Source organism: Rhinatrema bivittatum, chromosome 11 (genome assembly GCF_901001135.1).
Source record: "Rhinatrema bivittatum chromosome 11, aRhiBiv1.1, whole genome shotgun sequence".
Classification (NCBI taxonomy): domain Eukaryota; kingdom Metazoa; phylum Chordata; class Amphibia; order Gymnophiona; family Rhinatrematidae; genus Rhinatrema; species Rhinatrema bivittatum.
The window spans coordinates 22,492,391-22,519,974 of record NC_042625.1 but is presented as its reverse complement, the minus strand read 5'-3'; the positions used below and the strand labels follow the sequence as shown (position 1 = coordinate 22,519,974).

The 27,584-nt window shown below is 45.4% G+C and overlaps 1 protein-coding gene across 2 annotated transcripts in view; it reads left to right on the top strand.

The window, feature by feature from the left end:
* The window catches only part of P2RX7 (purinergic receptor P2X 7), a 78,700-nt gene that overhangs the window by 5,923 nt on the left and 45,193 nt on the right, over positions 1-27,584 (top strand). Inside the window, exons 1-5 of one of the 2 annotated variants that reach the window (XM_029571974.1) lie at positions 8,206-8,382; positions 9,936-10,068; positions 12,991-13,062; positions 19,520-19,592; positions 24,413-24,509. In XM_029571974.1, the coding sequence (XP_029427834.1) occupies positions 8,258-8,382; positions 9,936-10,068; positions 12,991-13,062; positions 19,520-19,592; positions 24,413-24,509 (500 nt within the window). In that variant the 5' untranslated portion in view covers positions 8,206-8,257. Of the gene's footprint in view, positions 1-8,205; positions 8,383-9,935; positions 10,069-12,990; positions 13,063-19,519; positions 19,593-24,412; positions 24,510-27,584 lie in introns of those variants that run through there. The other variant, XM_029571975.1, reaches the window with a different exon arrangement.

The following is a 27,584-nucleotide window of genomic DNA, read 5'->3' as shown; positions in this document are numbered from 1 at the left end:
TCAGGACGCCCAAGAATTGATTCTCTGAATGGAGTGGCACCTGGAATGGAGAGCAGTGTCACACATTGTGGGAATAGAAAATGTCTAAGTGGATTTTCTTCTTTTTTTTTTGTTTTGTTTTGTTTTTTGAAAATTGTAATTTGTGTTATTACACAAGTCAATGTACCAAACAGGTGTCAATCCACAAAGAACTAACCAGTCACATTCTGCATAGTTAGCACTTATATAGCCTGTCAATCTTACATTCTTGGTATATTACAAAATATTATTCAAAATATTTTCAAAACATTTGCACGGTATCATAACACTTTGCAGACAGCTCAGTAATAGTAACAATAACAATCTCAGTTTTCATTATAATGTATCCAGATGCTATAACCTCCTTAATCAAAAAGCTGCAAAGCAGCAAATATCTAATAAATCAGAATGTGAACAATATTTATTTATTTATTTATTTATTTAAAAACCTTTCTATACCGTCGCTAAGTTATATACCATCGCAACGGTTTACAAATAGGCACATAGACTAAGGTAAGTAAATGTAGGATATCTTACATTCTAACAGGTGCCAATAAAGTTCGGTTACAATTTCATAAATAAAATCATTATTTGAGTAATGCTGGTCAAGTCCCAGGTATATTATTGAGTTACTGTCTCTTTGAGATATTACTTCTTAAATGTAGGATTGAGTAAATTCATTCTCATCTGCATTACCTTGTACTTTCATTCTCTACCCTCCACACTCTTTAGTGAAGGCTTTCTTAAAGAGCCATATGGTAGACACACCCTAAAATCTATGAATCTTCCCTGAGAACTTGCCATGCCTATACCTGCTATAACCCTATACCTGCTATCTAGATCCTATTGTGTGTAATGTAGGGAAGTTCCACCTCTCTTCTCTTTTTGTTACTTAAGCATTCACAAGGTTCATTAGTGCTAGTACTTAATATAGGGTTGCCACAACTTTTCAAATTTGGCTAGCCATTGATGCCGGGTTGCAGTGAGAAGGTTCTGGTAGTAAACTTTATGCAGTCTCTGGACCACTTTTTGTAGGGATGGGTATCTTTCCAAGCAAATGCCATTTCCCCCACGGCGGCTATAATTATTTACTGCACCAAGAATGCCACACTGTGCTCTATTTCTTGAAGAAGAATATTCAAAAGAAAAAATGCAGGATCCTTAGGGATTTTTTATCCCCGATAGTCACCATTCCTCAAAATCTGCACTATTTCCTGAAATTCTCGACACTTTTGGATAGTAAGCATGGATAAGTCCTGAAAGACCTCTATTTTATGGCCTTGCCAGATGATTTTTTCCCTCTTCCTCGCTTGAGAACACTCGCTCTTTCACGCCGTACTCGTGAAAGCATACCACAATGTCTCACGGCACATTCCCACGAGAGCGGGCTAGAGATCTATGCGCTCTGTCCAGGACCAGATTTGGTCTCCCTTCCAGCGGCTCGGTTGAATGCAGAAGTAGATCACAAATATCCTTGATCACATTGCTGCAGTCTGCATATGCAGCTTCCTTGGGTATACCTCTAAAGCGCAGGTTTCCTCTTCTTGATCATCAACCCACTCTCTTACGCATTGTCTTCCTGCAGCTGTATTACTTCGCGCTGTAGGTGCTCACTTGTTCCCACATTCTTATCTACCCGTTGCTCCACTGCCTCCATCCTTCCTCCCAGCTCCTCACAATTGTGCCAGAGTCAGAGACTATTGACTTTAGCTCTTGCTTAAGCAAGCACATATCCGCTTTTAACTCACCAAACCAAGTTTGGAAGTCGTCCCGAGATAGAGGCAGGGCTGCAAGTTGCTGTGGCTGGATTCGGGTATCACTGCCCTCCGGGGCCTCTGACTCACCGCTGCCATTTTCTACGTCCTCCTCTGTAATCAAGGCCTCTGTAGTTCTCTGCGCAGCGTTGTCATATGAAAAATGCTTTAAATCAATCGATTTCTTCCATTCCAACATCTTGCTCACTCACTGGCTCGTTTTATATTTTTTCCTTTCGTTTGGCAGCCCAATTTTTATGCTATTCGGTGGATTATAAAAGTAGGGACATGTTCCCTAAGCGACCATTCAGAAGCGTGATATCACTTCCTCCCAAGCAGATTTTCTAAGTCGCAGGTTATTAGATCCGGGGGAGTGGGGGCTGTCTGAGTCAGCAATGCAGCTCATCCTTGAGAGGTAGGGCTGTCCCCATGTGGATCTGATGGCGACTCATCTCTATGCAAAGGTGGCTCGATTTTTCAGTCTGAGGAGAGAGCATGGGGCCGAAGGAGTCAATGCGCTGGTGCTGCCTTGGTCTCTGGAAGCTCTGCTGTATGTGTTTCCTTCTTGGCCTCTGGTAGGCAAGGTGGTGCATTGGATAGAGAGATATCTGGGTGAGTGGTGTTGGTAGCCCCAGCGTGGCCACATCTGCTGTGATTTACAGATCTGGTCCCTTATGGCTGTGGACGGTCCCTTATGGCTCGCCCATCTGCTGGGTCTTCTTCAGACCAGGCAGCTCACTTTTCTCTAGTGGCTTGGCTTTTGAGAGGCAACGATTGAGACACGAGGTACCCTGAAGTGGTCTTTGCTACGCTTTTTAAGGCTAGACGGATGTCTACTTCCCTCTCCTATTTCAGGGTCTGGAAGGTTTTTGAATCCTGGTATATCGCTAACAGCGTGAGAGCATTATGATCTTCAGTCTCTCAGATCTTGACTTTTCTCCTGGAGGGTTTGGTCAAGGGTTTGGCTTTCAACTCTGAGAGTCCAAGTAGCTACTCTTGGTTGCTGTCTGTCCTCTCATCTTGATGTAGATCAGTTTCTTCAAGGGGTGGGGGGTGGTGCCAAGAATTTGCATCTGCCAGTTTAGGAGAGTTTGTCCATCCTGGAATCTTAATCTCTTACTCAGAGGTTTGTGTGAGGCACCCTTTCAATCTCGTTGGAGAGCAACGCTTAAAGATTTGACCCTTAAGCTCGTTTTTCTGGTGGCCATTTGTTCAGCTAGGGGAGTTTCTGAGTTGCAGGCTTTGTCTTGCCATGATCCGTTTCTTCAAATTTCGGACTCAGGGGTGTTCTTGCGGACAGTGCCCTTGTTCTTGCCGAAGGTGATACTGGCGTTTCATGTGAATCAGTCAGTGGAACTTCGGATTTTCTGGAGATGGACTCTTCTGCTCCTCATGCGCGGGAGCTTAAGTTGTTGGATGTCCGCAGAGCTCTGTTGAGGTATCTCAAGGTGACAAACAAATTCAGGAGGTTGGATCATCTCTTTGTTTTATGGAGTGGTTCCAAGAAAGGTTCCCAGGCTTCCAAGGCTACTATTGCAAGGTGGCTGAAGGAGGCCATTGGATTCACATACATAACGAAGGGTTGTCCAATTCCTGAGGGCTTGAGAGCTCATTCTACGTGATATTAGGCGGCATCGTGGGCAGAGGCTCAAATGGTTTCGCCACCGGAAATTTGCAGAGCGGCAACTTTGGAAGCCTCTGCATACTTTTGCAAGGCATTATCGCTTGCATGAAGGGACGCCAGAGTCCCGGTCTTTTGGCGAAAATGTTTTACGAGTGGGACTCTCCAGGTCCCACCCTAAGTAGGGAGCTTTGGTAAATTCCAGGAGTCTGGACTAATCCAGGTACATACAGGGAAAGGAAAATTGGTTCTTACCTGCTAATTTTCGTTCCTGTAGTACCATGGATCAGTCCAGAACCCTTCCTGTGTGTGGAGGTGGAGAGTTGCCTGCTCAGCTCAGATTTATTGGTAAGTAATTCGGATTTTTCTGGTATGGAATACAGACTTGTTGCACATTTTTTTAAATTTTTTTTTTAATTTGTTAGTGTTTTTACGAGTTTTTGTGCTTGGTCATTACTGAGGAACTGCAGGTGGCACAAGTGATTATGTAGCAGTGCCAGTAAAACTCTGTCTCCATCTACTAGCAGGGATGCAAAACCCAGGAGTCTGGAATGATTTGTGGTACTACAGGAATGAAAATTAGCAGGTAAGAACCAATTTTTCTTTCCATGTCCAACTATAAGATCCCACAACAATCCAAACAGCTACCAACAACAGTGTGGTTATTACCTGAACACCCGGTCCCCAGGACTCTGTGGCCTTTCCTATGGTGGCTTGCTACCACAACTTCCTGTACCAACCTGGTCAACACAAGGCGTGCATAGCCTGCCAGACTTGCTAAGATTCACTGAGGTTTTTGTCCCATTAACAAAAAAATAGGTTCTTGATATAAATCCTGAATATTATTGCAAATCTCAATAAGATTTGCAAGGGAAATGTGCATATATCTCAGCCTGATCATTAGCTGCACCACTATAAAATTCCCATATATTTGGATTTAATTACCTTTTCACATCCAAGCTAGGTGATTTATAGATTAGGCACAGTAAGTATTTCCCTGCCCCAGAAAGTTTACAATCTGTATTTTTCCCATTTTGTTTCTGTGGGACTAAAAGCTTAGTAAATCAGGCCCTAAGTTTGTACCTGAGGCAATAGAAGGTTAAGTGACTTGCCCAAGGTCACAAGACATGGTTGTGGGATTTGAACCCTGGCTTCCCTGATGCTCAGCTTGCTGCTCTAACCACTAGGCTACTCTTCCACTCCATTTTGAGACCTAATTATAAAACTGTAGCATCAAAGGCGGTATTACAAATTGGGAGTATTATTACATTTCCTAGCGTGTAGCAGATGGACTCAAAACAAATGGGTATAGTGTGCTCGTGCTAGCAGTTGGAGACAGATCTGACGTCAGCACGGGTACATATACCCCCACAGGAAGTGAAGCAATTCAGTAATTTCCATCACCAAAGCAGTTTGGAGCTACCTCACGCTCGCTGAGCGTGTTTCCAAATTCTAACGACTAAATTCATAGAAGAAATCTACTGAAGACGAGCCCCGCACTCCTGTGGTGATACCAGGCGGTCACTCACCCAGTTGAGTTTCCCGAGCTGACTTCCGTGGTCCCTCAGAGGTAGGAGCCTCGGTCTGGTGGCCGGTTCGCAGCAGGGACCCAGCCCCCGAGTGAGAAGGGCTCTGACGCGGCTTGGCCCCCGAGCGGTTCGGGCACGGCCTAGAGGCAGCGGGTGCACTTCCTTAAGCGCGGTGGTGAAGGTATTCCCCTCTCCCCCCGCAGCCGGAGACCGCCCGGGTCTCAGCCGGGAAGCGCCGAAGACAAGGTAAGGCTTACATCTTTACTTGGTCTCCGAGGAAGTGTGGACTTAACTGGGCCTGCCTACGAGGCCGCCCGCCTGGGAGGTCGCCATTTTGCCTGCCTACTTCTCTTTTCTAATTAAGCGCTTTTGCTTGCTAGGCGCTCGGTGTTAGTGCACACGATAGGCGCACGGTGTTAGCGCATGCTACTAAGATACGCACACATATGCCAAGATGCCCGTTTATAAGACGCCCGCTATAGGCGCCCGTTTATAAGACGCCCGCTATAGGCACGCATTTATAAGACGCCCGTTCATAGGCGCACATTTAGAAGACGCCCGTTCATATGCACACTTTATAAGATGCCTGCTATAGGCGCACATTTATAAGACGCCCGTTTATAGGCGCACTGTTTATAAGACGCCCGCTCATAGGCGCATGCTGTTAAGCGCCCGTGTTAGGCGCACATCGTAGGACGGCACCGCATTTAAGGCAAATGGAGCATAAGAATGCCTCTGCGTCCGCAGAGCTGGCACCCCCAGAATCAGGCATGAATGCTCTAAGCCTCTGCTCAACATGCAACCTTAGAGCCACACAGAGCGAGGAAGCAGACTCCCTATGTGCCCAATGTGAGGAAGCCATGGCAGTTCCAGGACAAGACCGGTCCCAGCCCAGCGGTTCCTCAGGGACCACATCGGACTTAGCAGGCCGTGGCGAGCAGCCAGGGAATCCGAGAGACCTGGTACCCCTGCGGCCAGATCTGGCTTCGCTTTCCTGGGTGGAATTATTTAAGGGGATTCACGCCTTTGTCCAGATGCAGTCTGCTCCTTGGATGGGTCTTTCCATCCCGGTTGATCCGGCCCCTGGACCCTCGAGACCTAGGCGCAGCCAATCACCACCCGACAGCCCCAATCATGGGGATTCGGATTACTCCCAGGTAAGTGAGGAGCCCCCCCGAGGAGAATGAACTTCCCTCGGAGACAGAACCATATCGGACCATGAGACGCTTCTTTCGGAGAGAAGATCTGCCGGGCCTGGTCTCACAATGCTCATCGGAGCTGGCCATTCTGGGCCAGGGACCCCCCAGGTGTCCCTGTACAGAACCCTCTGCTAGAGGGCCTGCGCCAAACGGCTCACCACTTTCCCCTCCTACAAGCAGCACAATCAGCCTCTTGGGCAGACACTAAGCTGCTGTCGCCTGCAGAGATATGCAAAGCGGCAACGTGGTCCTCCCTCCATACCTTCTCCAGATTCTACCGTTCAGGCCAGGGAGGACACAGCATTTGCGAGGGCGATCCTACACGGTCCTCGGGCAGCCTCCCGCCCAGTCCGGGAGTAGCTTTTGTACATCCCATTTGTTTTGAGTCCATCTGCTACACACTAGGAAATGTTGAGATTACTTACCTGGTAATCTCCTTTTCCTTAGTGGATGCAGATGGACTCAGCATCCCGCCCGGCTGCCGGTATACATGGGGATTCACTGACTCACGGTAAGCCATGTTTTGCTTATAATAGGGCTTCCACCCTGCTGGGTGTCGACGCCTTCCGGTTGAGAACACTGGTGGTCTCCAGCTATCATCAATTGGTCAGGGTAATCCTGCTGATTAATCGATCAGTCAGTACACATATAGCTATAACAGCTTTGCAAGGAAGATTACTGAATTGCTTCACTTCCTGTGGGGGTATATGTACCACGTGCTGACTTCAGATCTGTCTCCAACTGCTAGCACGAGCACACTATACCCATTTGTTTTGAGTCCATCTGCATACACTAAGGAAAAGGAGATTACCAGGTAAGTAATCTCTACATTAAAAACCATTCATCAAGATACACTTGAGAAGTTCAATAAGAGATGGCTGAAACCTAGCTCATCATGACTTACCATTGTCTCTGTTTTCCCTACTCACGTTCCATTTATGATGGACTATACTGAGACTTAATCCTACCCTCGTTACTATGTTATATGTTACAGGATCTTTAGCTGTGGGAAAGTTTTATTTTTATATTAAGGATCCTAAAGTTGTATTTTTATACCATTGTTTCATTGTTAATTGTGAATACATAAATATGGTTAATAAAAAATTTAAATTGCAAAAAAAAAAACCCCCAAACCTATCTTATATGCACCTTCTGCTTTTCTCTTTGCTTTCTTGTTCATACCCCAGAACAGTCCAGACAAGTGGGTTTTGCATCCCTACCAGTAGATGGAGGCAGAGAGCTAAAAAGCATTTCAGGCGCTGTTATTTAACGGAAAGTGCCACTTGCAGTCCCTCTGTGTTTCTCTGTCTCCAGCAGAGGGTAGAGGTGCAAACCTGCAAATCTAGTTTAAGAGAAAAAAAGAAAAAGGAGATTAGTTAGGTTTATGTGAAGAAGAAGAATAGAAGAGTTCCCTGAGGTGCTAGGTACCTTCGTGGGCCATCCCTCAGGTCGAGCTGGGCAAACGGGGGTTGGTGATCTCAGTTCTGCTTTAGCCCACAACATCCAGGCTTTGGAAAGGTTAATAAATATTTTAAATTGCAAAAAAAAAACCCCAAAACCTAAATCTATCTTATATGTACCTTCTGCTTTTATCTTTGCTTTACGTGCAATAAGAACTATTCTTTAATAGAACACTGGTATTTTATATTGTTACTGTTAGGCATTTATATGGTACCCTAAATCAGGTCAATATACATGTAATTACAAACAAGCAAATAAATCCCTACCTAGGAGAGCTTACAATGTAAGTGGGTACCCGAAGTATCAGGAAATGAACTGTCTTGCCCAAGGTCACAGCAAATAGAAGGAGTAGGATTTGAATTCAGAACTCATGATTTAGTCTATTACTTTCAGTCCTCCTTCCTCCCAGAACACATCCTCTCTTCCCTCTCTCATGTCTCGGCAGACCCTAAGAGCAGTAACTGAGTCTAGACTAGAAATCGAACACAGTTCTCCCACAAGGCAGCAGACAACATCCATACTGAGCCATGGCACCGCTCCCAAGAAACAGGCAGAAGTTGCTAGTTAGGGAAGTGTAGGTCGGGAACACTGCAGCTTTAAGTGGTGTGGTCTGACTGCGTGGGAGTGAACCACTTCAGCTTCTTTCGCTTACAGCAGTACAGGAAAAGCCTAAGCATGTCTTTTTGCAGTAGTTGTACGTATTTCTTGGAATATAAAACTGAAAAAACTGTGCTTTTTAAAAGCCCTCATCTAGGTATTCTGAAAAGGATTATACAATTTTCAGTTTGTCTTTATATTTGGTGAGTTCCATTTGTTTTAAAGTTTGTATTTATGCTTTGTTAATGCATGCTTTTGTACTAGTGGTACACTTTCATTTTTGATATGCTGACATGACCCAGACAGTTAACCAGTAAATGATGCCTGCATTTAATACAATATATGCTCTTTTTTTTTTTTTTGCTATGTGTTCATAATGTTTTAGCTGAGTTCTGTTTGTGAGATCAGAAAAAGGAACCAAAAAATGTATAAAAGTTCCAACTTGGAAAAACTCCTTGGTCTGTGGAGCAGGCTAAAAACTTCCCATCCTTTCATTAACGTAGACTGTTGCACTTTTAACAGCGACACTGGCTGTATGGAGTTTATATATGCTAGGGTTTGGTTGCCACATATTGCAAAATCATAGCAATTAGAAAGCAGATTACATCCTGGTAGTACCTAAAAACGGATTCTCTTCTGTTTAAAGCTAGTTTGTTATTCCATTGCATACCCTTGAAGGGATGTGATGTTGGACTTGTGTTGGCATCTCTCTCTCTCTCTCTTGCTTTGCTGCATAAAGGCATGGTCGTATTTACATTAATTATTAAACTTAACGCTATTTATTTGAACCGTGTTGAGTTCAGTCAGGGATACAAAATGTGCTAGAACTTTGCAGGCCCACAAGGGTGCCAGCTGCATCCGAGCCTAGAGCAGAGAGCACAGGAAGATTAAGGCTGCCAGTTCCAGCCTTGTCCCTTTAGGTTTACCAGTTTTGAGTTCTGCCCGGAAGGGAAGCGTGTACAGAAAAATCTGTCTCTGAAATGGCGCAAAACCAGCACTGGCTCCTGCTGTACTCGGTGGCCTGGAATCACCTCACAGCCCTAAGTAAAGAGGATTTGTGTTTGTGTCGTGATAGCAAAGGCTTTGGGACGGTCCTGAGACCTCGGGGCTGGTGCGCATCTTCTGCTCACTGGGAGTTTCCGTGTCAAGAAAAGGTTGGCTTGGCTTGGTTTTCTGGTTTCCTAGAACAGTGGGTCATGTGAGGGTTTGCACTCCAGCGCAGGAGATTCTTTCTCAACCTCTGCACAAAGCACCTTAGGTCCAGATGTAGTGAAGGTTTTTCCCCTCTTGGGCAGTGATCCACCCAGTTGCAAGCTATGTGCCTAACTTGTGGCTAATTATCAATGGGTCACTACTCTGCTTCCCTTTTAAAATTAGCTGCAAGTTCGCCCAGTACAAATGGTGCATATGTTTTACTGCTGGTATTTCTGTGGATGGCCATTTAGGGGTAAAACGGCATGCATATATTTGAAAATCAAGATAGTTTCTTCCCCAGGCTGAACACACCCACAGGAATGCCTCTCTTTATGCAGGCTAAAAGTCTGGGTGTCGAGGAAGCTCATACAGACTTTTAGCCACACTGAGGAGGTCCAGTCCACCTCATTTAAATGCCTTGGAAAAATTGCCCTCCATGTCTGCCCGGTGGGGGGGGAGCTTCATAGCGCTGGTCCTTGGCGTTCCTCGGAGCAGTCTCAGCCAGGTTGGGCTCCAGCTGTTTTCTGACTGTGTTCTTCTTTTTCATTCTCTCCGTTTTTAGCATCATTCTGTTTAAAGAGAAACGCTATCAAGACAATGACTCTGTGATTAGTTCGGTGCACACGAAAGTGAAAGGCGTGGCGCAGACAGATTCCAGAATCTGGGACACAGCTGAATACACTTTGCCTCTGCAGGTGAGGCCCACTGTGGTCTGTCTCAGGAGGGTACCAGTGGTGGTTAATTCTGACACATGGGCCGATACAGTACAGTGCACTCCGGAGAGCGCACTGATAACGCGCGTCCAACCCGCCGAACCTAATAGCTCCCGCAACATGCAAATACAAGTTGATGGCCCTATTAGGTATTCCCGCGCGATTCAGAAAACAAAATATGCAGCCAAGCCGCACATTTTGCTTTCAGAAATTAGCGCCTAAATTTCTTCGGGCATTGGGAAAGTGCACAGAAAAGCAGTAATAACTGTTTTTCTGTGCACCCTCCGACTTAATATCATGGCGATATTAAGTCGGAGGTCCCGAAACTTTCCAAAAGTAAAAAAAAATTTTTTTAAAAATTGGATGTTGGCCGGCGGCTGTCTGGTCGAAAACCGGACGCTCAATTTTGCCGGCATCCGGTTTCCGAGCCCGTGGCTGTCAGCGGGCTCGAGAACCGACGCCGGCAAAATTGAACGTCGGCTGTCAAACCCTCTGACAGCCGCCGCTCCGGTCCAAAAGGAGGCGCTAGGGACGCGCTAGTGTCCCTAGCGCCTCCTTTTACCTGGTTTTACCGCCGGGCCTAATTAGCATACTGAATCGCGCGCACAGGAGAGTGGCCTGTGCGCGCGCCGGGAGACCGAGTGTTCGCCCGCTCTCCCGCGGACTTTACTGAATCGGCCCGTCAATTTGCCTGCTTGTTGGGAAGCTAGACCCCCAAGCCCTCTCTCCCAGGGGGTGGAGGAGAATGTGCTCAGCAGGCAGGTCTCCGCTTTAAAACCTAGTTTCACTTGCTAGCTAAGTTTCGTTCTGAGAAAACTGTTCATATCCTGTCATTGTTTATCTGAATGGCTTTATTATTTTTTTTGGCCTGGCAGAAGTGCTCTCTGTTGGACTGTGGCCTGATTTACAACTACCCAGGAGGAGATTCTCCTGTTCTGGTATTTCCCCCCGCCCCCACCTCAGCCCCTCTAGAGCTGTGATGTCCACCAACCTGGAACCCTAAGTCGGGGGGGGGTCTCTAGGGGCTTTCACTAAGCGATGCTGCAGTCTCCCTTCCCTCTGGGTCTGTGAATGCTGCAGTCCTGGCCAGCCCAGGGAACTGAAATCTGGCCCAGGAGCGGGACGAGGGTCTCTGGCATGGCAGTTTTACATCAGGCCAGCCCCTGTTTGAATTACTTTTTGAGATAGAGGGACTATAACAATGAATGCAATGGATTTTAGCAGGAAAGTTTTACAGTTTTGTAATAACTCTTCAGTCACAAGGACTTTTTCTGAAACTAGGCATTAATGCGGGGGAAGCACTGGAGCCAGGCTTTCACAACTGGTAAACAGGGTGAGGAGTTAAAAGCAGAACTCACAATCTGGGAAACTCCTAAGGGTTTGGCTGAGTTTTCATGAGAAAGACGTGTGCCGTCCATTTGTTCCTGTTTGTGTACCTTTCTGCCCCAGCAGTAAGCTATTAATATGCAACGTTGTCATTGTATTTCTTGTCACCAGGCCCATGATGTGGAGAATAGAGTGTACCAGAAATTCTACTGAACAATTAACACACGTTGTTCCACCGTTAACAAGTATCTTGTTCCATATTTTCTGATGAAAAGAGCCATATTGAACATAATTTGAGCTGGACAACTGTCATTAGAAATTAGAGGGGAAAGCTGATAAAAATATTTTGGCTGTTCCCAAGTAAGACACTTCCCTTAATTTCCATTGTAAAATCTCTAAGTGCCAAGCTCCCTTCTAGCAGACCTTTGCTGCTTACAAAAAGAAACCACGCCACGGAGATGCAATTCCATCGGACTAGGGATCCTTCCATGGCTGCTATTGAGGGACTGGGGTATGGTCTGTAGCATCTCTCTTTCTGCTAAGCTTCACCTTTCTGTTCTATCTCTGTGTTTGCAAACACATTAAGAAGAGAGCTAATAATTAGCACCCGAGCAAAGTTGTGGGTGAGGACATGAGAGAGAGTTGTGCAATATAGATGTACACCTGGAGGCACTGTGAGGCAAAGCTGAGTGTTTTTTAAGCCCCGAGAAATCTGGATATGTACGGTACATGATGGAGCAAAACTTGCTAACAGGGGACCTTGGGCTTCTACAGAGGTCAAGATACCAATTTTAAAAAATGTTGACAAAATGTTTAGAGCTGTGAAACCTATTTTTAAAGGGGATAACATTCCACTGAAGCCCAGCTGCAAAGTTGCAGTAAGCCGCCTGTGTGGCAAGCTGTTCATGTGTTGAGATGTACGGAAGGCAAGCTGGCTGCCTGTCTCTTGGGACAAGTCTTGACTTCTTTTATAAAGACACGTGCAACTCTACCACTACTCCTGATCATCAGTTCTGTAGCACTGCTGGGACGTATGCAGGACGGTACAACTCTTGCATGCTGATTTTCTCATGAATCAGGACCAAACTTGATTAGCCTACTTTTCTGTTGCAGTAACATTTGTTTAGCCAACAAGACTATAAGATTGGTTGTGAACATAGACGTATTTGTGCACTGTGTATAATGTAATTATAATATTGTTTGTATAGGACCATACAATGTAATTTACAGTTGCAACGTATCTGCCCTTAAAGCTTTACATTTGAACAAAGGAAGATTATACGAAATATTCAAGGTCGCCTCGTGAATGCTGTGTAGGGGAATGCATCCGACATATAGACTCGCAGTTCTAAACTTACAAGACAGAAAACTGTATAAATCAGTGAATTAAGAACATAAGAACATAAGAAAATGCCATACTGGGTCAGACCAAGGGTCCATCAAGCCCAGCATCCTGTTTCCAACAGTGGCCAATCCAGGCCACTGTTGGAAATGTTTAATGTGACAAATGTGACAAATGTTTAATGTGACAGATGGTTACATAACTTATTTCTGTATTGTCTTTTTTTTTCTCTGCAGGGATTATCTGCCTTCTTTGTTATAACAAATGTCATAACAACAGAAAATCAAGTTCAAGGTGTATGCCCTGAGGTAACTTCATATTGTTGTCACACACTGGCGGTCTCTCATTCTGTGCTTGTGGCAAAAGTCTGCAGCGGGAACTAGAACAATGATGGCCTCTCCAGTCCTCAATATCCACAATGAATATTCATGAAGTAGATTTGCATACAATGGAGGCAGTGTGTGCAAATCTTTCTCATGCATATTCATTGTAGATATCCTGAAAACCTGGCCTGTTTATGGCAGTCAGGGACTGGAGTTCGCCGTCACTGAACTAGAAAAAATCGATCCCTCCTGTACACAGGGCCAAGCTAGCATTTCTGCTGCCCTGTGCGAACAATTACTGTGCTGCCCCCGCCTCATTTTTTTTAAACACTGAATACCCTCACCCTCAGCAAATTCAGAAGAAAGAGACTATAAACAGAAACTGAACCGGAAACTGCAACAAGCCAGACTCTGTATGCAATGCAGCAATGGAGAAACAGAAACATCACCAGTCCTCATAAATCATTCATCAAACAATAAAATCAAGGAATATAAATCAATCATATTAATAAACTATACTTATAAAAAGAATATTTTCAGTGATCTAAGGAATAGAAAAACATCCAATAATTGGGAAGTTTTTAAAATTTTGTATGAATTCTTAAACTAATTTATTTCAAAATGGCAGACAGACATCCAATAAGTAAAAGTAATAACAATGGAAAATTCACTGCTCTCCATATCTGAAAACTTTTTTTTATTTTCAGTCCTCCTGAGTAAAGCATGGATTAGTGAGGCAGCACAAATTTTCTTAACATCACAAATCTCCAGGCAGGCTCCCATTCATAACCCCCCCCCCCCCCCCAAGACAGCCGGGTTCCCATTCACACACCCACACCCCCCAGACAGGTTCTCATTCATTCACACACATACACACCTGTCAGGTTCCCATGCACACACACACGTACACACACACACCCCAGTCAGGCTTTCATTCGTACACACCACACCCCCGCATCCTATGACGGCTTTCATTCATTCATACACATACACACATATACCAGTGGGAGCCATTCTGCTACTCCTCGTGTGCCAGCCCCTGCGCTAATCAAACCACATGAGCCTAGCACTTCCTCTATGCTGATCTCATGCATTACGAGATCAGCATAGAAAACGTGCTGGGTGCACGGGTTTTGAACAGAGAACACCAGCACTGAGGAGGAGTAGAATGGGCTCCTTCTTTCTTTGGCCGCGGGTGGGATGGGGTCCACCAGTGGCCTCGGAGGCCTCATCCTCTTCCGGGTCGCTGGTGAGATGGGGTGCACCAGCAGCCCTCTTCTGGGCCACCAGTGAGATGGGATTCACTAGCGGCCCTCAAGGGCCTCTTCCTCTTCTCAGCCGCTCTGGGACAGGTCCACCGGCAGCCTCGCGGGCTGCTTCTTCCACCGCCCCTCCGGGTGTGCTGCCCTGTGCAGTTGTATGGTAGGCACACCCGGTAGCGCTGGGCCTGCCTGTACAGAACGATAGGAACTAGGGCAGCTCAGGCACTCTATGGAGAGGACCGTGCTCGGTCATGTGTTAGACACTAAAGTATGAATGTAAGACCTATGCAGCATCCAACCCTGGAGAGCAATGCTGCAGGTCAGTGGTTACGGAAATGCCGACCATCTCGTGCAGTATAGCAGCTGTGCTTCTCATTTGCTGCAAACTGGAAATGTTTGCCAAAAATTATTTTAAAGAGAGATCAAAGGGCCAGTTTTTGAATCGGTTGGATAATACATTTTACATGTGCACAAGACAAAATCTGATTCTACAAAGAGGGAAACCTTGATTTGCCAGCAAAAATTGTTTTACTGTGAAAGGGATCTGGTTATGGGATCCTTTCCCTAGATAATTTCACCAGCACGAGAGGTGTTATCATTTATAAATGATGAGAGATATTGTACCTCCAAATGACTGCAGCACGGGTCAAGAATAATTTCATTGACGTCTGGAGAGAAGAACTAGAAGGGAAATTACAACCCTCGGTAGGTCATTTCTGTTTCTGAGGACAATGTTCAAAGCCATTTACCAGGGAAAAGAGCCGTCCAAAAATTACCCAGCTTTGACTCAATTTGAAACAGAATACTGTGGTACCTAGAGGACCACAGTATTCTGTCCCCAAACCAATATGGTTTTCGCAAATCCGCAAGCACTGAAACGCTACTACTCTCACTCACGGACTTCCTCCTCTCTGGAATCGATAAAGGTCAAGCATATTTACTAATCCTCCTTGACTTTTCGGCGGCCTTCGACACCGTCAACCACGCCCTCCTTCTAAAACAGCTGGCAAACATTGGTTTAACAGGTGCCACACTAAACTGGTTCAAAACATTTCTAGAAAATAGAAGATATAGAGTCAAAGTTCACAATAAAGAATCCCAATACCACCATTCCAATAGAGGGGTGCCGCAGGGTTCATCACTTTCACCCACGTTATTCAATGTCTACCTCCTACCACTATGTCAACTTCTCACAAAATTAAGCCTGAAACACTTCCTCTTCGCAGACGACGTACAGATCGTGATCCCCATAGAAGAATCAATATCAAAAACAATGGAATTCTGGGACAGTTGCTTATTAGAAATTAAACTTCTCCTCAACAGTCTAAACCTTGTACTTAATGCTTCTAAAACAGAATTCCTGCTCATATCACCGGAAAACAATAACACACTCCCAAAACCACCCACACTCCTTCAAACAGCCCACGTAAGAGATTTAGGAGCCATCCTGGACAATCGACTCAACCTCAAACCATTCATTAACCAAACCACCAAGGACTGCTTCTACAAATTACATATTCTGAAAAGAATTAAACCACTTTTCCATGCCCAGGACTTTAGAACAATACTGCAAGCAATAATCTTTTCCAAATTAGATTATTGCAACTCATTACTACTAGGCCTCCCAGCTTCTTATACCAAACCTCTACAAATGGTTCAGAACCCTGCAGCCAGAGTCCTTACAAACTCCAGGAAAATGGACCACATTTCACCTATCCTCAAAAACCTCCATTGGCTACCGATCCACTACAGAATCATGAACAAAACCATTAACATCATATACAAAACTATTAACCAACACACGCACCTCGACCTACAAATACCGCTTAAAAAATACACTTCCGCCAGACCCATCAGGGAATACTACAAAGAGTCATTCCAAAGGCCAAAACCTACCAACATAAATCATTGAGTCTCAGAGCCTTCTCTTCAGCAGGTCCAACTCTCTGGAATTCTATCCCACCAGATTTGAGACAGGAGCCATGCTCTCTAATATTTAGGAAAAGACTAAAAACTTGGCTTTTCAAAAAAGCATTTCCAAGCTTTGAATAAAACCTCCACTCAATAGCACAAACTATTATCCAATAACTGGACCTAAATACGAATTAACCAACTTTAAATTGACACTCATCAATACCTGCTGAGCTTTTATCATACCACTGTCGTATTTATGCATTTGGTTATTTATATACCGTTTCATAGTGATGTACTGCCACAGTTACTCACATATTTTATTTACTCACTCTGCTACTCTATTACATTAATAGGCTGAAATGTAAATATTGCTCTGTTCAATCTCTCCCCTCTTCCAGCTCCAAGTTAATTTCCCTGTTTTATTGTAACTTTCTCACATCCTTTATCTGATCCACTATATCTAAAGTTCAAGGTTCTTATTGAGAACATTGTTTACGTTACATTGTTTACATTACGTTATGCTTTACACTCTCTGTTAATTGTAAACCGGGTTGATGTGATGCATGTCATGAAACTCGGTATAACAAAAACAATAAATAAATAAAATAAATAAATAAATAAACCCGGCTGAAAGTGAGCCTGGGGTTCCACAGCACATTCACTCTCAGCAGAGTAAAGACAGGTGTTCCCTGTAGCACACTTTGGATACGTTTACTTTTCATACAGGCTTTTGAAGGAATGAGAAATTTTAGACTTTGGCAATTTCTGATGGTATATAAATGGAAACAAGCATTTGTTATTTGATTGGCAGAGTTTTGTAGATTTATGCATTTATTTTATTTTCTTTTACATTTGTTTTAATTGCTGTTTTTGTTTATATTGTGTTTACATAGTTGTTTACTATTATGTATTTATGTAATCTGCCTAGTACTATGGATAGGCAGAATATACATTTTTTAAATATATTTGGGAACAGCAAAACTGCATGGCTTTTTCAGAGGTGTATGTGGCTGTTACCCAACCGAATTTAGCCCGTGCAGAAAGCGAGCTGCAAAGTCTGCAGCCCAGTCCTACTCATGAGCAATTTCCAGACTTGGTGAGCTGTTTGGAAAATTGCTCATTTAATAATCTAAGCATTTGTATGTCCCATATTCCATGAAGTTAATAAGTAGCACATTTAAAACAAATCTGAGAAAATTTTTTCACCCAATGTGCAATTAAGCTCTGTAATTCATTGCCAGAGGATGTGAAAAAGGCAGTTCCCTGTATGTAACCAGATCAGTCCAGATTGTGGGTTATGCCTCCCTTCCAGCAGATGAAGACAGAGAAAAACTTGAAGGGCACCCTCTCTTAACCTGGTGTGCCACCTGCATCCCTTCAGTATTTCTCTGTCTCCAGCAGATGGAGATGGTGCAAACCCTGCAGTCTTGACCTGATTTTAGGATTGAGACTAGTTCCCTTTAAAAAAAAAAAAAAAAAAAAGAGAAATTGAAACTGACAAAGGCAGTTAGCATAGCTGGGTTAAACATGTTTGGACACGTTCCTGGATGAAAAGTCATAAAGCATTATTAACCAGGTAGACTTATCCCTGGGCATAAGCAAATTGGAATCTCTGTACTATATGGGATCTTGCCAGGTACTTGTGATCTGAATTGGCCACTGTTAGAAACAGGATACTGGGCTTGATGGACCCTTGGTCTGATCCAATATGGCACTTCTTATATTCTTACAAGCCGTCCTTTCGGCTCCCCATGTGTTCACCCATTGAAGCCTCCATGTAGGAGTATGCAGAAGAACACAGCAGTAAATAGCTCTTGCAAAGAGAGAAAAAGGGTTGAGCTAAGGCAGGCCTGCCACCACAAACGCATGCTTTGTCTTGTTGGGGTTGATGGCATGCTGCAGCATTCTGATTAGTCTGGGCATTCCCCAGACACACAAGGAAGAGGAGAACGAGGATAGTATAAACAGTAACCAAACTAAAAAAAAAAAAAAAATACAGGATGAGCAAAGAGGATCCTTAGCTGCAAAGAAAAAAAAAACCTGAGATCAGCTGGGGCCCCGGTATTACTACGGGAAGTCATTTGGGCAGACTAGATGGGCTTTGCGGTGCTTATCTGGTGTCACTTTCTATGGGTCCATGTCTGTGATGAAACTGAATACTTCAGGTTACAGGAAATGCCACAATGCTACCTAAATGAGCAAGACAAAGCTTTCTGTGCATATACTGTATAGATTTAGGAGGCAGTTTTTCCCAAGGTTTTCCACGGGTAAGTGGGTGCATTCCTGCTGGGGAAATGCCTTCTGAAGATTGCCCCCTCCCCTATATTGGGAAAAGTACAGTGTGTGCATGCGGAAATGGGGTAGTGCCTGGGGGGCTAGGACAGACCCCCTAAAGTACATGTGGAGATTTCAGGGTAACCAGTTCCCATGACTGGGGAAATGCTGCTGGGAGTCCCACGTTGAAAACTGTCTTGCAGGTCAACGGGTACAAAGTTATAAGTGATCCGAGGGATATAATTATTGCCCTTCTGGAGGTCAATTTCCGAAGGGGTCTAGCCGGGTAGCTATTGAGTTAGCTGGCTGGATACCCTCAGGCTGAAAGTTGCATCCCCTTAGAGCACACTATTAGCCACATAAGAAAAAAATAGAGTGTTTAGGTTGGGGGGAGCGAGTCACACACGTGAAACTGGATTTTAACACGTATGCATGGAGTATTGCCCTCGTTCCTCCACCTACACAAATATTGGGTGCAAAGCACATGGGCACGTTTTACTTGTGGAAGCATTAAGCAGGTTTTCAAAGAAGGAGGTCTCGAAATAGTTTCTTGTTGAAACTTCACTGCGGATACACCCTCCCAGGTGATTTTGTAACCATGCATGCATTTTCAAAGTAGGCCTAAGGCACATAAAGTCTACTTTGAAAATTATCCCAACAAAACTACAAGCACGCAAAGATGCCCACCACTCGGTGCACGTGGTTTTGCCGAGAGATTTTACGCACATGCTTTTTAAAATTCAACCCCACCTGGACACCACCCCCTGGAACGTGTGTAAAAATCAGGTGCTTATCACTCTCACAGTTCTCTTTTAAAGGACTATTTTCATAGGTAAAGCATTACTGTACCCGCCGAAGTCCCTTTGAAAATTACCGCCCCCCCTGTGTCGTTCATCTTTCATTAGCTTTGTTTTCATCTCTAGTAAAGCAATGCATAAGAAATGCTCCTGAATTTACATTGTAAATTGTGTTGATTTTTTTTTTTCCCCCAGTATCCAACCCCAAGAACGATGTGCTCCTCGGATAAAGTTTGTAAAAAAGACTATGCAGTCCCACAGGGCAATGGTATGTGCTTTTCCTTGAAAGATTGCTTGATGAATATCCATGGTCTGATATCAGACATAGAAAAGAGGTGTTTTTATGAGAGCTCCTAGTTATTATTACATCTGATCTTCCAGGGAAGATCCTTTATCTCAGGGCAACCAAATGACCAGTTTCTAGGCCAGTGGTTCTCAACCTTTTTTCGGCTGGGACCCACCTGACAGATGGTTCTCACGTGCGTGACTCTGAACGTGTGACCGACAAGTGGCTAAATGTAAATGTACATTCTGCATCCTCAGGAGCCTCCTCGACCCCCAACAATGGGTGCAGAGCAGAACTAGGGGCATTACCCGTACAATTCCCCATACAAAAAAAGATATTCTAGTTCTGATGACATCTCAGTAAAAGCAAAACAAACTCCCTTTACTGGCAGGCACAATACCCCGCCTTATGAAAAGACAGTAATTTACCACTAATGCATGTTCTGTTGAGAAAACACAACAAATAAGATTGATATAAATGCCTACATGCTAGTAAAATACCTCATCTCGGTCACACACCCAGAGCTGACCTTCACCAAGAAAGGAAAGACCACAAATTATAAATATGGAGATAGAAACTGGAATGGAAAACCAAAACAGCCACTCTGCATGCAGTGCAAACCTGGAGAAATGGAAAGAGAAATAGCACCAAACATAGTCCCAGGATCTGCAATAATGCACACAAACTAATCCACACAAAAATAAACCTGGATTATGGAACACACTCAAACAGTAACAACCCAGCTTATGAAATGGCAACACTACAAATATTTAACCAGGCCCTAAACACTAATACACCTCCTATTAGAAAAACAGAGCAAGCCAAGCTGCTATAGATCCCCACTCAGAAATAATTGTAAAACTATATTAATAAATGTTACAAAACAGCTGATGAACAGAATAACATCCAACAACTAAAAACTCATAAAAATGATTAAAAATTGTCCAAATATCAATAAAATATTTCAAAACAGCAGACACATCACATAATCCCCAATAATTAAAATGGCAGTCAATCAAGAAAAATAAACTTAAAAAGCCACCTTTACTTACCCTCTCCAGCAACTCTCCTACTCATTTTCCCTTGCAGGCCAATAGCACTCACCAGAAACAGCAGTGACTGCTGAAGCTCTGTCCTCACAGTCCTCTTCCTTAGGGCCCACAACCAGTCTCTGTATCACACAGACCAGTATCCTCCCTAACCAGTCTCTCTTTCTCACACTCACACATCAGTCACCTTCCTGACCAGCCTCTGTCTCTCACACACACACACACACACACACGTCTTCTCCCTGACCAGTCTGTGTCTCTCTCTCTCTCTCACACACACACACACACACACACCAGTCACCTCCCTGACCAGTCTCTGTGACTCTCTCTCACACACCAGTCACCTCCCTGACCAGTCTCTGTGACTCACACACACACACCAGTCACCTCCCTGTCCAGTCTCTGTGACTCACACACACACCATTCACCTCCCTGAGCAGTCTGTGACTCATACACACACACACACACACCAGTCACCTCCCTGTCCAGTCTCTGTGACTCATATACACACACACACACACACACACACCAGTCACCTCCCTGTCCAGTCTCTGTGACTCATATACACACACACACACACACACCAGTCACCTCCCTGTCCAGTCTCTGTGACTCACTCACACACACACACACACACACACACAGCAGTCACCTCCCTGTCCAGTCTCTGTGACTCTCACACACACACACACACAAGTCACCTCCCTGACCAGTCTCTGTGACTCTCACACACACACACACACAAGTCACCTCCCTGACCAGTCTCTGTGACTCTCTCACACACACACGTCACCTCCCTGACCAGTCTCTGTGACTCTCTCACACACACACACACACACGTCACCTCCCTGACCAGTCTCTGTGACTCTCTCTCACACACACACACACACACGTCACCTCCCTGACCAGTCTCTGTGACTCACACACACACACCCCAGTCACCTCCCTGTCCAGTCTCTGTGATTCACACACACACACACACACACACACACACACACACACACACACCAGTCACCTCCCTGACCAGTCTCTGTGACTCACTCACACACACACCAGTCACCTCCCTGACCAGTCTCTATGACTCACTCACACACACACACACACACCAGTCACCTCCCTGTCCAGTCTCTGTGACTCACACACACACACACACACACACACACACACACACCAGTCACCTCCCTGACCAGTCTCTGTGACTCACTCACACACACACCAGTCTCTATGACTCACTCACACACACACACACACCAGTCACCTCCCTGTCCAGTCTCTGTGACTCTGTCACACACACACTCACACCAGTCACCTCCCTGACCAGTCTCTGTGACTCAATCACACACACGCTCTCACTTACATCCTCTCAATCACACACAAATGCTCTTGCTCCCATTCTACCACACACCCACAAAGCTGCCATTCACGCACCCATTCTACCACACACACACACAAAGCTCTCACTCTCACTCACATGGAGCCTCTTTTCATTGTTTGGCCCCAGTAAGCCTGGCCTCTGTTCTTTGGCCTCCAGCTGCGGCTCTCCTCTACTAACTACATCGGCCAGTCTGCCCCTGGGGAGAAGGGAAACACAAGCGGGGCACAACATCGGTTGAGAATCGCTGTTCTAGCCAGTAACAATAATTCAGATTAACCCGGTGTAAACCTAGCATGCATGGATTTTAATACTCCAGAAGCATGCATGCAGCTATCTCTGGGGCAGAAAAGAGAGGAGTAATACTTTCATAACTATTTCAGTTATTTAGCTGGACATAGGCATGGGAAAAGAAATGATTTGCCCATGGTGAAAAAATCAGTGCAAGGTGGGGTTTGTAAAGTCCCCAGAGTCACAACTTCAGTCCATGACCCAGAGCTTCCTTTCCGATGAATGAGGCCTGCCCTCCAGGGCATGGGCACCTTGGAGCAGGTCTGGATTTAGGCACAGGCACCTGCCTAGCCCACTACATTTGGAAGGTGCCAACTTTCCAGGGCCAAAAGAGGCGCCTGCTTTTGCATGTGCTAGCACTTTGCCTATGGATGCCAAAATCTTAAAACCAGCTATTGCATGGAAGTATTTAAATGTCCCTATTATATTTCCGCTATCTCATCTTTCCTCTAGGGATACAGAAGTTTAGATCTTTGAGTCTGTCCCCATATGCTTTAGAATGAGGACCACGGATCATTTTAGTAGCCTCCCTCTGGGCCGACTCCATCCTGTTTATATCCTTTTGAAGATGTGGTCTCCAGAACTGTACACAGAGAGGTCTCACCAGGGACCTATACAGGGGGCAATATTACCTCCCTTTCTCTGCTGACCACTCCTCTCCCTATGCAGCCGAGCATCTTTCTGCTTTTGCCATTGCTTTGTCCACCTGTTTGGCCACCTTGATTGTATCTGACGATCTCTTAGGTGGCCAAATCAAGTAGTAGACTTGACTTTTTAGGTCAAATTAAACCCTGATAGGCCAGTAAATGCATCCTGAATAGAAGGAGATGCAGGCTGCAGTTGACCAAATTAGCCTATGCAATGGCAGAGGTTTGGCTTTTTGTTGCAGTTAGCTCCCCTCTGTGTGGAGGATATCCACCTCCTTGTAGGTCTGAAATCAGCCACCTGTTAATATGGACCCAAAGTTTTGTAACATCATCTGTTCCTGCCCATCACATGGGAAGGGAGCACTGCAGGTGGCTGTAAAATCCTTTTCTGTTTCTATCCTGAGGAGCTCAAGATTTAGGCTGTTTCAACTTTCTGCCTCTGCCAGTGAGCCAAAGAAGAAGGAGATCCTAGCAGCAGGAAACACTGCTTTTCTTCCTCCCTTTAATGTTACACACTGAACTCCATTCCAGTAAAGCAGAGCAGAACTTCTACACTGTATGACTGAGCTAGGAATTTAATGTTACCCACTGAACTCCATTCCAGTAAAGCAGAGCAAAGCTTCTACACTGTATGACTGAGCTAGGATTTTAATGTTACTCACTGAACTCCATTCCAGTAAAGCAGAGCAAAGCTTCTATACTGTATGACTGAGCTAGGATTTTAATGTTACGCACTGAACTCCATTCCAGTAAAGCAGAGCAGAACCTCTACACTGTATGACTGAGCTAGGATTTTAATGTTACCCACTGAACTCCATTCCAGTAAAGCAGAGCAGAACTTCTACACTGTGGGGGTCATTTTCAAAGGAGTTACGCATGTAAATGTGACATACTATCGTAGCAATTTTCAAAAGCTATTTACTCGAGTAAAGTGCACTTACTTGAGTAAATCCTATGGACAATTCAATGGCATATATTGTAGCAATTTTGAAAAACCCACTTACTTGAGTAAAGTGTATTTACTCGAGCAAAAACCAGTTTGCTCGAGTAAATGCTTTTTAAAATCTACCCCTGTATGACTGAGCTAGGATTTTAATGTTACCCACTGAACTCCATTCCAGTAAAGCAGAGCAGAACCTCTACACTGTATGACTGAGCTAGGATTTTGAATTGCACTGGATGGGTTAAAGCTAATTCTGGCACTTTTCAAGACCTTGCGACTTGTTCAATCCATCTATCCTGCTGATTTATCTGGAGGCAGAGCAGCATCTGCTAAACTGAACCAGTCTGATCTAAACTCAGAGGAAAGGTTCACCAAAGCCCTTCGCATTTATGCGATTGAAACCAGGTTCAGGTTATTTTGAATAGGATAACCTTGAAAAGCACCAGAAAACACGTCCAAAAGCACAATTCTCAGTTACTCTCTTGCTTTACATCCTATAGGAATCCAGACAGGAAAGTGCATACAATACAATACAACCATCAGGACCTGTGAGATCTCAGCCTGGTGCCCGGTGGAATCGGAGCGAAGTCCCCCGGAGTAAGTACACGGGTTCATCTGCTAAGTATCAATCCTGGGTGTAACAGATTCTGGGTTTCTCTTGCTCCCCTTGCACTGCCGTTCTAGGACACACTTTTATAGTAGTTCATTTGCACAGAGATCAGTCAATCGCAGACAATAGAGATCATTAGAAGCTGATGCTGTGCATACAGTGTTGTCTTCCTTATCCCCTATTATTGAGAGATTTTTTTTTTTTTGTATTTATTTAGCTCCTGCCTTTTCATTGGTAGCTCAAGGCAAGATGCAGTAGGTATTTTCCTTTCCCAGAGAGTTTATAATCTAAGGAGCCTGTTTAGCAAAGCTTTGCTCCCATTCTGTTTCTATGAGAAAAATGCTTAATAGATCAAGCCCCGAGCTTGTACTTGAGGCATTTTTTTTTTGCAGATGATGTTCATTAAGGGAGAAACTTTCAGGTTCCCTGCGGAGCTTGCAGGACCGCAGGCACCATACTCTTCCCCCCCCCCCCCCCCCCAGGCCTGCGAGCTCCCCGTAGCGTTCGCCTTTGATGATCAGACCTGCAAAGTCTGTGAGTTTAAAGGCACCGGCGGACGCGACACCTGCTGTGTGCGCGGGCGAGGTCATGGGTGGAAGTACCTGTGGGGATTTGAAAATAAGAATCTCCGGGCATGTATTTATTTATGTGTTTAAAGGTTTTTATACACCAGCATTTGTATGTGCATCATGTCGGTTTACATGGAATTGTAATAACAAGGTGGGGGAAGCACAAGAAGCTAAGGAGTAAAAAAAAAACTAATACAGGGTTAACAGCAATTCAAAGAAGAGGGGAATAAAGTATATTCACGATATGTACAGTAACACAACTAGGGGTTATGTTGGCAACGTTGGCATCAAGAACGGCATGGGCAGTTCCAAGGGTGGGGGGTGGGGGGCGTTGAATGCAAAGGGAAATAGCGTCCTGTGGGCAAAAATCCAGGCGCTACTTTTATGCACACAGGGGCAGAGCAGGTCCGAACAGCCTGCTTCACGCGGGCTTAAACGCAGGTTTACCCATGCCCAGTGTCGTGAAAATGCCCCTGCCCAAAGAAATCGGATGTAAGTAAAAGGTGAACGTAAATCTGGCTGCATGGGGAATTCAGAATTTCCTGCAGCCTTAACTCTTATTTTTGGCTTCTGGCGTTTTCTGTTCAGCCTATTCTGAAGAATTTCCTTTCTTTCTTTTTTTTTTTTAAGTCACTGTTTCCCAGAAGGCCCAAAGGGGGGAGAGTTGTTCACATTTTGTGCCCTTAGGGAAGAACCTGAGATAAATATTGGGTAGAGAGGCCTGCTGGGAAAACGGCAAGCAGAGCTGCCGCTGCAGCGATCTCAGAGTCTGAATGTCATCCGGAAAAGTCCCAGGATAAAAAAGGGCAAGATGCACAAGCTGAGGGTAAAACTGGAGTTCTCAACGCCAGTCTGCAAGAGTACAAACAGGTCTGGGTTTCAGGGCGAGCAAAGTATGCAGATTAGCCTTCTTCCTCTCCCACACCAGATAAAAACGGGGTCCTGCGTTTACTGCACCTCACCCAAATGAATAACAGGCGCAAGGTACTTGGGTAGCCGCATTCACTTCAGCAAGTTTTCATAGCAGAACTTCTCTTTGTACCTGCTTTCCTAGCCAGTTGTCAGTTTAATTACCAAAAATTGCTCCCATGTAACTCTGGGATTTATGTGGGTAGAGCCAGCTTACCCCCCTTTAGTACCTCAGGTTGTAGAAGCAGGAAGCTGTGCGCTAGGAGTGTGAGTTCTGAACGACGCTGCGTAGCCTAAAATTAAAAAAAAAAAAAGCCCACGACAGCACAGTGGCCACTGAATGAATGCTTAATGCTGTGACTGGGCCTTGTTCTAGGGAAAAGAATCACTTCTTTCTTCTGAAAAGGTTGCCCTGATGTCATGGATAGACAAAGCAGCTCCTTTTTTATCTTTTCTATTGAAGGAGCAACATGACGTTCCCTAATCTGTAATGCACAGGCTACTTCCAGCCGGGGCTCTGTGCTAGCACCGAGGCCTCTGCGCCTGCAGGAATCCACGGGAGTCTGCGCGGGCTGCGATCTACGGGAGTCTGCGCGGGCTGCGATCTACGGGAGTCTGCGCGGGCTGCGATCTACGGGAGTCTGCGCGGGCTGCGATCTACGGGAGTCTGCGCGGGCTGCGATCTACGGGAGTCTTTGATACCTCCCTGCCTCTCCAGAACCCTCAGGGATTATTTTTTTCCCTGTACGTACCAGGATCAGCCCAGACGGTGGGTTATGTCCCCCGTCCAGCAGATGGAGTCAGACAAGGCTTGGGAGGGTGCTGACATATTAACCAGTGCACCCTCTGCAGATCCTCAGTATTTTCCTGACTCCAGCAGATAAGAGTAGGGGAGCCTTGCTCCCCTCTGTTCAGAGGACTCTTCCCTTTCCTCTCTCTATTTCCTGACTATTGTGGTTGGGTCAAGTAGTTTTCACCATTTTAAAAGTTGGATCTCACCCCAATACCTCCGCTAAGCCTCAGGGGGCAATCGGGTGACACCCCCCCTCCTCCTCCCCCGGGCACCCCCGCCTTTTCAGCTGAATTCATCCTGCTCATGCATAATGCGTATTTACAACGCTTAGAGCAGCCTAAGGAGCCCATAGGGGGACTCCCGCCTTCCAAGGTCCCCAGGACAGCAGACCCATCAGCAGGGGGCCAAGACCCACTGGGGGAGACGCCCGGGGCCCCTCGGCGTGACCTCCAGGATGCGTTTTTTAGCTCCACCTTCTGGGACTCCACCAACGGTTCTGGCTCCGGACCAGGAGTTCTGGCTTCCCTCCCCCGTCAGGACCCGAGGGTGCTACAGATCTTCCAGAGGGAGGAGCTGGACGCCCTCATACCTCATATTTTTCAGGAACTTGACATCGACCCCCCCCCCTCCGGATCCTCCGGGGCCACTCACACCCGTCGTCTCGTCCACGAGCAAGAAGGGAGATCCCGTTCTTGCGGGCCTGCGCCCGCTGTCCAGGGCATTACCCACTCACCCCACTTTCCTACAGCTCTTGGCCAGGGAATGGGATACTCCTGAGGCCTCCCTTAAGG